The sequence below is a fragment of the Sturnira hondurensis genome, unplaced genomic scaffold, assembly GCF_014824575.4.
Source record: "Sturnira hondurensis isolate 20B ecotype Veracruz unplaced genomic scaffold, ASM1482457v3 Scaffold0011378, whole genome shotgun sequence".
Classification (NCBI taxonomy): domain Eukaryota; kingdom Metazoa; phylum Chordata; class Mammalia; order Chiroptera; family Phyllostomidae; genus Sturnira; species Sturnira hondurensis.
Window position 1 is genome coordinate 9,164,861 of NW_028084009.1, and position 9,454 is coordinate 9,174,314.

Consider the following 9,454-nt stretch of genomic DNA (forward strand, 5'->3'; position numbering starts at 1 on the left):
GGTCGGCGGACCCGCCCCACGACGCCGGGACGTCGCTGTGCCCCTGTTCCCTGTGTCTGTGGTCACTGGTCAGTCAGCAAGTCCCCACCGCACTGGACGCCCAGAGGCTCAGAGCCAAGCGGACAGCTGGCCTCTTCAGGGAAGACCCCGTCCTCCCCGTCTGGACTTGGGTTGGTCCAGAAGGAGGAAGGGCTAACAGAACCCAGGGAGGAGGGAATGGAGGGGGGAGGGGCCCTGCGGGGTAAAGGGAAATACCCCGAGGGCCCAGATTCAGCGCACAGGGGTTCAGGTCCTGCCCCCCGCCCTCCCACGCCCTATACTTTCTACCTTCTGGGGTCTGAGACTCCCACAAAGCCCCTGCTTTATGGGACCTGTTGACGCGGTTGCCCGGCAACCGGAGCCCCGCCCCCCAGCCCGGCGCGGGCGGGGTGGCCACTCTAGCGGCCTGGGCGCAACCCTGGGCGCGGGACCGCTGTCAGCCCAGGACAAGGAGCCCGCAGAGGCCCCAACCGGTGGAAGACCCTGGGGGTGGCGACCGCCAGCTTTTCCAGACCCGGTGTGCTTTCTTTCCTTTCTGGGAGCCCCAAACACACTGTTCCGGGGCCTCTGCGCCCAGCTTCCTGGCAGGGGAGGTCATTGGCCGCTGCGTTTGAACGCACTGGGCGCAGCGCGGGAGACGGTGCCGAGGCCCTTTCCCTCTGTAGGACCTGTCCCCACAGCCGTGGGTGTTCACAGACCCGGGCACTGAGGCCACTGCTGTCCTCTTCTAGGGCAAGGTGGGGCTCCCACGAGACCAGACCCCCGGGGGGGCTTGCTGAACCCTAACCCTCTGGGCCCTGTGTTTCTGAAATCGGTTGTGTTCTTGCTAATTCCACGCTATTCCACAGCCATTCCATGTCTCAGCGCTTCTGCAGTTCACACCTGCGGCCGCAGCCTGTCCTAGAACTCACGAACTCACGTGCTCTTCCCACAGCTTCCCCGGGGCCCACTCTACACGTCTGCTGACGACGTGCCCACAGCGGTGGCTTCCGCAGCGCTGTGTCACTGCCCCTTTCACTCCAGGGTGTGTCCTGAGGGCAGTGTGGGCTCTGGGTCCTGGATGGGGCCTTTTGGGGAGTTCAGGGCTTGAGCCCCTGAGTGGGCACTGTCGTGGCTCTGGAGCTGGGTCTCAGCTGAGGCTCTGGCCTCTCTGTAGGGGTCTGCAGACTGTTCCAGTGGTTTCTGGAAGCTCGCTCTGGCCTCCCAGTGACTGCCCCCAGATTCCCAACCCCAGGTTCCACAGAGGGGCTGTCTAGCCTCCAGCGGCCCTGGGGCGTTTGTGCAGAGACTCCCTGGGGGCAGGAGTGACTGGGGTCGCTGCCAGGGGCCACCTCAGGGGCCAGCCTCTCGGCTTCCTGAGGGCAGTGGGGCCAAGCTTCAAGCTCCTCCTGGAGACAGTGGTGTGTGTGTGGGCCCAGGGGCCGAGGGCTTCGACCCCTGTGCCCACCTGTTCTCTCCTGCCCGCTTGCGCGCCTCATGTGCACTGCAGTGTGGGCTTGCACATGTGTGACACGTGTGTCTGTGCCTCCCTGCAAATGAGCCCGTGTCTGTGTGTTTTACCATGTGCCTCTTTGGGCATCTGTTATTTACAGGCATGTGGGCCTGTGCATCCCTGTCTCTGTAGACATGTACCATGTCCACACATGTGTTCCTGAGTTGGCTGCCACGAAGATGCAGAGAAAAGTCCTGGGGGACAGCTTTGGAGGCTGAGTCCTGGGGCATCTGCCTGCTCTGTCCTTTCCTGATTCGCAGGTATCCTAGCGACGCTGTGTCACCTAGCAACCAGGCCCCATCCTTGGAGACGGTGCTCAGAGCAGGGTCTGCGATGTGTGGGCAGAGGCGGGGAGAATGACCCCATGGGTGCACAGGGGCTGCTGACTCCGCTGGGGGGCGCCCCCCACAGCCTGTGACCCCTGTGGAGGCAGGACCCTCTCCTTGGGGGAGGTTCCGCTGTGAGGGTGCTGAGGCCCAGGCTGTGAGGGGTGATGCGCAGGCTTTACTCCGGGCCCCTCTGTGGGACAGGCCCCCTCGGGGTGTCTCGAAGTGACAGACCTGGGTTCAAACCTGTGCCTGCCACTCTGACAGGTGGCCTCATGCCCCTGAGCCTGAACACTCTGTCTGCACGAGGGTAGCACACTGGGCCAGGTGTGGTGCAGACAGAGGAGCTCATGCTTGTGCCCAGTGTGGGCACAGCAGGTGTGCGGGCACCTAGTAGGTACACAGGGCATACAGCAAAGTCCAGGGATCCTGCCTGCTGACAGCTAGACTCTGGCCCCTCCTGGCAGGCCAGGCAGGGGCACTGCATGTGCCACCCCTGCTGGCCCGCTGTGGCTCAGCACCCTCGGGGTCTCTGGCAGGGCTGGTCTGAGTCTGTCCGAGGCCACCTCTGAGGGTGACACTGCCCCACGTCCGTGTCCCAGGCTGTGTTTGCCTGTGCATCCCCCATTTCTCTGTGTCCTGTCCTTGTGTGTCTGTCCCCGTGTGTCTGTCCCCCAGCCCCTGTGAGTCCTTGCGTGTGTCCGTCCACAGGTCTGCATTCCTGCATCTGTGTCTGGGCCAGTCTCTGGGCTCTGAGGGTCTCAGTCTGTCTGTGGTTCACCTCACACCACGTGCCCTGGTCCTTGTGTCTGTCCCACCCAGGGTGGGGCCTGGTGACCTCCCTCCCCTGCGGCCCCTCCTCCCACCCACAAGGCCCCTCCCCCTCCGGAGCTGCAGCCTGAGCCCCTCCCCCGCTCTGTGCGCCAGGCTGCTGCGTCTCGTCTGGCGTCTACTGAGGAGCAGCTGCCACTGCGCGCGCCTGCTGCAGACCCATCCGGACCCGGAGCTGGCGTGGGGCAGGGGCTCCCAGTCTGCTCTGCTCCTGGGTTAGGGTCTCCACAGCCCCGGCTGCCCAGGAGCCACCCAGGTGAGGCCTGAGCTGTGTGTGTAGGGGGCAGGTGTGGGGGTGAGCTGCAGCCAGCCTGCGGCTAGCAGGGAGGGGCAGGAGGAGGCTGAGCTCGCTTGCCTGGTACCCTGCACCCCAGGTATTTCTGGGCATGTCTTGGCACCTTTTGTGTCTGTGTGTGTGTGCAGGCAGGTCTGGGCAACTGTGTGTGTGCACACGCATGTGTTCCTGTGCCTGTGAACACACAGGCAGCTGCGTGTGCTCCAGTGCCTGTGGGTGGACACATGTTCCAGCATGTGGCTGCACCCACACATCCCACGTGGGGGTCTGTGTCCCTGCATGTGCACACATGCTCTCTGTGGGCCCCTACATGTGCACACGTGCTCTGTGAGTGCTTATGCACATGCACACGTGTTCTCTGTGTGTCCCTGCATGTGCACAAATGCTCTCTGTGTGTGCACATGTGCTTACTGTGTGCTCCTGTGAGCACGTCACGTCTGCATGCCTCCACGTGTCCCTGTGTGTGCAGGTGTTTCTGGTTCCCTGGGCTCCCCCAGGGCCATGCACCAGCCTGGAGACCTCGGCTGGGGGTTGGGCACTGTGGTCACGTGTCCCATGCCCTCCCAGGTGCTGAGTGGCTGCGCACTCAGGGTGGCAGCATGGACTGTCTCTTCCCCACCCCACCCTGGGGTGCCTACGGCAGCGCCCTGCAGGACAACCTCTCCAGCCCCAACCACAGCCTGCTGCCTGCTGACCTGCTGCTCAATGTCAGCCATGGTGCCTTCCTGCCCCTTGGGCTCAAGGTCACTATTGTGGGGCTCTACCTGGCCGTGTGCATCGGGGGGCTACTGGGGAACTGCCTTGTCATGTATGTTATCCTCAGGTAAGCTGGGCCCTGGTGAAGCCCTGATGGGTGAGTCCCATGCCTCTGCAGAGGGGAAACTGAGGTGGGGTTGTTCTGGGTAAGTTGGGCAGGCAGTCAGTTGTCCTGTCAGGGGGTGGGGTTCGTCCTGAGGCCCCAATTCTTAGCTCCTCAGGGTGGGGGCATCAGACTACAGGGAGAGAGAGGGGATGGGCCCAGCCCTGCTGTGCCTCATGAATAGAGTGTCACCCTGACTCCTGACTGAGGATGCCCCCTGGTCTGAGCTGTGGGCCAGGCTCCCAGCCAGGCTGCTTCAGGAGGCTCGTACGGGCCCTATGGGGACCCCAAGAAGCAGTCCAGGCTCAGGCTCCTGTTCACGGCTGGCATGGGTGGCTCTAACATCTGGGCTGCGAGGTCCCCACGCACCAGAGGGACAGTGTGGGGGCTGGTGTGGGCAGAGTGTGTGGGGACAGTGTGGAGGGACACAGAGGGGACATGCACAAAAACGTGTGTGCACACACATGTATGCATGAACACGTGAATCTGTGTGCACAGACACACAGGAACACATGCCTGTACAGGTGAGTGTGTGCCCGTGAGCATGCACAGTACAGTGTAATCTGTGTGCACACACAACACATGTGCTCTCACACATGCTCAAAAATGCAAGTGTGTAGATGTGTGTACCCGTGTATGGAGCCACACCAGTGCATTGGTATGGAGACACACGTAAATGTGCATGCACATGTCTGGGTGTGCACATGGGTGTACATGTAACCAAGTGCATGCATGACCTGTGAGCGTTCACCCCCGTGTACATGGTGTTGCGTTGGTGTGTGCAGTGTGCGAGCTCAGACAAGGTGATGAGGGCAGCAGCTGCCCCGCCTTCCCCATACTGGCCCCAGTCCCAAGCCAGTCTCTTTTCATTTTCATTTTTATTTTTTAATATTTTATTTACTTTTAGAGAGAGAGGAAGGGAGGGAGAAAGAGAAACATCAATGTACAAGACATAGTGATCCATTGCCTCTCAGACACCTACATCTAGGGACCTGGTCCACACCCCAGGCACGTGCCCTCACCGGGAATCGAACTGGGAACCTTCTGGTTTGCAGGCCGGCACTCAAACCACTCGACCACACCAGCCAGGGCCCAAGCTGGTCTCTGTTTAAAGGCCTTCACCTTTGTAGAGTGGTGTCAGGGCCACAGCGGAGTTGAGAGGAAAGCACAGATTCCCGCACCCCCACCCCTCCACACACGCCCTGCCTTCCCTGTTGCTGATGGCCCACCAGAACAGCACAAGGTTTACAGTTAATGAATCTATTTGGGCACGTGTTCACCACCCCAGGTCCACAGTCCACACCAGGGTGGCTCTCGGTGTGGCACGTTCTGTGGGCCTGGAGAAATGGATGACACCATGCGTCCGCCATCACGGTGTCACGTGGAGCAGTTTCACCTAAAAATCCTGTGTGCCCCTGATCGGCCCCGCCCCGCACCTGCATCCCTGGCCAGCCCTGGCCTCTCACTGTCTCCATGCTTCAGCCTGTCCCAGAATGTCCCAGAGCTGGAGTCATAGAGTATGGTCTTTTCGGGTGGGTGTCTCTTGCTCAGTCCAGTGCATCTGAGTTCCTCTGTGTCTTCTTGGGAGCTGATGGCTCATTTCTTTGTAGTGCTGAGTAATGTGTTATTGTCCGGACGGACCGTGGTTTGCCCATCCACCCACTGAAGGACATCTTAGTTGCTTCCAAGTTTGGCGGTTGTGAATAAAACTACTATAAATGCCCGCCTGCAGGATTTTCTGCGAGCAGAGCTGCCAGCTCCTTCAGTGAATACCAAGGGGCGTGGTTGCTGGGTCGCGTGAGCCTGTTTCCTTCTGTAAGAAACCACTGAGCTGCCTTCCACAGCGGCTGCCCTGCCTGCACCCCACCTGCGCCCCACCTGCGCCCCACCTGTGGGGTCTGAGTGTCCCCGGTGCTGGGTGTCATCAGTGCTCTGGGTTCTGGCCGCTCTGACGGGTGCAGTGGCGTCGAATTTAGTTTGCGTGTCCCTGCTGACGTGGGATGGGTGCATCTTCTTGTTCGCTCATTTGCCACCTGTGTGTCGTCTTTGGCGAGGGTCTGCTCAGGTGTTGGCCCCGTTCCTCACCCAGTCGTTTGCTTCCTCACCACTGAATGTTAGTTCTTTGTGTTCTGGGTAAAAGTGCTGGACCATGTGTGTCTTTGGCAAATTTTCTCTCTCTGCTGGTTTTCTCGTTTCCTTGACCTTCTGCTGTTTACCAGCTCTGGCCTTGCATGTCCCTCTGCATAGAGTGGGGATCAAAACAGCACTTTGGGCCCTGGCTGGCATCTCTCAGTGGATTGAGTGTGGACCTGCGAACCAAACAATCGTTCGATTCCCAGTCAGGGCACATGCCTGGGTTGCAGGCCAGTTCCCAGCAGGGGACACACGAGAGGCAACCATACATTGATATTTCTCTCCTTCTCTCCTTCCCTTCCCCTCTAAAGATAAATAAATAAAATCTTAAAAGCAAAACCCCGCAGCACTTTGGGAAACTTAAATATGATAAAGTCCACACGAGGAGCTGGGCTCAGGGGCACTAGCATCGCTATGGCTGTTGTTACTGGGTTGTAATTAAGGCTTTGGGTCTTGTTCTCCACCCCCTTGAAGAAGCAGACTAACCCTCATAGCAGTGAGCCCAACACAGAACATTCCCACCCCTGGTGTTGCCGCTGCCAACACCATCACCACCCTCACCACTGTCACCACCCTCACCACCCTCACCACCGTCACCATCCTCACCACCACCGTCACCACCCTCACCACCGTCACCACCGTCACCACCCTCACCACCCTCACTACCGTCACCACCCTCACCACCCTCACCACCCTCCACCACAACTGTCACAGCCGGCCCTTTAACTCCACAAGGACCGATGGAACAAGCACCCGTGACCCCAGCCTGTTCCCGGTGCTTGGACACAATCAGACCTGGTCAGCGCCCCCTGCCCCATCACTGGCACCATCTCCTGACCTGATGGTGGAATGTCAGCGTGACCCAGGAGGCCTGTGACCAGCTCCTACCGACCCACGGCCCTGGGGGAACAGAGCAGTGTAGGGACAGCCTTTAATCTGTGAAAGGCTTTGGGGGGGGACTCGAAGGGCGGAGGTAGGCCCCTCTTTTCCAGCCCCCAGTCCTTCACCCCTCGCAGCGGCTGGTGTGTGCCCACCCCTCCTCCAGAGCAGCCCCATCGTGAGGCCAGGAGCCCTTTCCCATGTGCCCCAGGGCCTGCCCTTCAGCAAAGGCCTCAGAGTGGGTGCTCCTCCTGGTGGCTTGGCTCCCAGGCCCCGCCAGCAGCCAGGTGAAGCCGTGCTTGTCCCCTCCCTGTGCTCCCTGCAGACACACCAAGATGAAGACCGCCACCAACATCTACATCTTTAACCTGGCCCTGGCGGACACCTTGGTCCTGCTGACACTGCCCTTCCAGGGCACCGACGTGCTCCTGGGCTTCTGGCCCTTCGGGAACGCCCTGTGCAAGATTGTCATTGCCATCGACTACTACAACATGTTCACCAGCACCTTCACGCTGACCGCCATGAGCGTGGACCGGTACGTCGCCATCTGCCACCCCATCCGTGCCCTGGATGTCCGGACGTCCAGCAAGGCCCAGGCCGTCAATGTGGCCATCTGGGCCTTGGCCTCCGTCGTCGGCATTCCTGTGGCCATCATGGGCTCAGCGCAGGTGGAGGATGAAGGTCAGTCGGGGGGCCGCTCCTCCCCGGGCCGTGCTCCCTGGCCCCCCCTGACCTTGCCCCTCTGCCCACAGAGATCGAGTGCCTGGTGGAGGTCCCTGCCCCACAGGACTACTGGGGCCCCCTGTTTGCCGTGTGCATCTTCCTCTTCTCCTTCGTCATCCCTGTGCTGATCATCTCCGTCTGCTACAGCCTCATGATCCGGCGGCTGCGCGGCGTCCGCCTGCTCTCGGGCTCTCGAGAGAAGGACCGGAACTTGCGCCGCATCACGCGGCTGGTGCTGGTGGTGGTGGCCGTGTTCGTGGGCTGCTGGACGCCTGTCCAGGTCTTTGTGCTGGTCCAGGGGCTGGGAGTCCAGCCGAGCAGTGAGGCGGCGGTGGCCGTCCTGCGTTTTTGCACCGCCCTGGGCTATGTCAATAGCTGCCTGAACCCCGTCCTCTACGCCTTCCTGGACGAGAACTTCAAGGCCTGCTTCCGTAAGTTCTGCTGCACGTCCGCCCTGCGCCGGGAGGGGCCGGTGTCTGACCGCGTGCGCAGCATCGCCAAGGACGTGGCCCTCGCCTGCAAGACGTCCGAGGCCGTGCCGCGGCCCGCATGACTAGGCGTGGACCTGCCCATGGTGCCCGTCAGCCCGCAGAGCCCGTCCACGCCCAACACGGAGCTCACCCAGGTCACTGCTCTCTAGGCTGACGCACCCCGTGGGCCCTGAGTGTCGCCAGCCACTGGGGGCTTCCCTAGGGCTTGGTGGGCCTGGTGACATCATGGGACAGGTCAGAGCATGAAGGCTGCTCCACACCCCGGTCACACCCCCCGTCCTGGTGCCAGGCCGGGGAGGGGATGTGCGAGAACTCACCAGCGGGTGAGCCTGGCTGGAGCTCAGCCAATATACCCGCGAGTCACGGGATCCCACGGCTTCCCATCTGCTGTGCCTGCCTGCTCCGGGAGCACACATGTGCAGGTGTGACAGTGTGTGTTCAGCCCTGTGCCCCGTGCCGTGTCATGCCTGCAAGGAACCTGTGATATCTCTTTGGGGCCTCGCCCTGAGCTGCGGCTGCCGATCGGACTTGCCCAAGCCACTCGCTGCTGCAGCCTCATTGTCCCCTGACTTCCGCTTCCCTTTGGGGAGCCTTCTTGCCCAGCAGCACCTTGAACTATCGTGCCCAAGATGTGGCCATCCAAGGGCGTGGAGCTGGAGTAGGGGTGGGAGCAGGACTGTGGGACCCCGCAGGCTGCTCTGTCTGTGGCCTGTGTGTCTCGTCCTGATTGCTTGGTGCTGGGGCCCCGCCTGGGGGTCCCTGGGCTCTGCTACGGCTCCTCCTTCACAGCATTTCTTTTCCTTGAATTCAGAGGTCAGCGGCTGTGCTGCTGGCCGGACCCTGTGCCCTGTTTGGATCTCGGTGGCCTGGACAAGGTGGCGATGGGGACAGGTTTGGGTCTGCACCAGCAGACACTCAGCCCCTGCTTCATTCCTGAGCCTCCCGGTGTCCGTGGGGGAGGCCCGGGCTTCAGGCACCAAACCAGGAGGATCTGGATTCTGGTGTCAGACCTGGGGTGAGGCCTGGGGCTTGGCCGGGCCTGCTGAGCAGGGCTGTGAGGCTGGCCAGAGCTGGGGGACACTGGCGGGTGGAGTCTCCTTGCTGTGGTCACCGGAGAAGCATCCCCCCAAGTCAGCCAATGGAAGCTGCCGCTTGGTGACTTTGCAAACAGCCCTCCTGCAGCACTGAAGACTCCATCTCCACCTGTGAGCCAAGCCGCAGCCCTTGGCCAGCTGACCTCGGGCACCTGGAGGAACAGGAAGCACTGACTGGCTGGCTCCCGCTTCCGGAGCCAGGCCCAGTGGGACTGGTCCTGGGGGCAGCCGCCAGGGCTGCGGCGCTTTCCTACGGAGACTGAAGGACGTGCGACCTTGTGCCTGCCCACCT

At 61.5% G+C, this 9,454-nt stretch overlaps 1 protein-coding gene across 1 annotated transcript; it reads left to right on the forward strand.

The window, feature by feature from the left end:
* The first annotated feature begins 3,558 nt into the window (after positions 1–3,558).
* OPRL1 (opioid related nociceptin receptor 1) lies at positions 3,559–8,800 on the forward strand. Its single transcript, XM_037059848.1, has 3 exons — positions 3,559–3,806; positions 7,180–7,535; positions 7,607–8,800. The coding sequence occupies exons 1-3, from the start codon at positions 3,583–3,585 to the stop codon at positions 8,128–8,130; spliced, it is 1,104 nt and encodes a 367-aa protein (XP_036915743.1). The 5' UTR covers positions 3,559–3,582; the 3' UTR covers positions 8,131–8,800.
* Positions 8,801–9,454: the final 654 nt, after the last annotated feature.

Excerpts from the sequence above, each read along its gene's own strand:
- OPRL1 (XM_037059848.1), top strand. The coding sequence starts at position 3,583 with ATGGACTGTCTCTTCCCCACCCCACCCTGGGGTGCCTACGGCAGCGCC. Across the intron at positions 3,807-7,179 it reads GTCATGTATGTTATCCTCAG|ACACACCAAGATGAAGACCG; the intron begins GTAAGCTGGGCC and ends TGCTCCCTGCAG. Across the intron at positions 7,536-7,606 it reads AGCGCAGGTGGAGGATGAAG|AGATCGAGTGCCTGGTGGAG; the intron begins GTCAGTCGGGGG and ends CTCTGCCCACAG.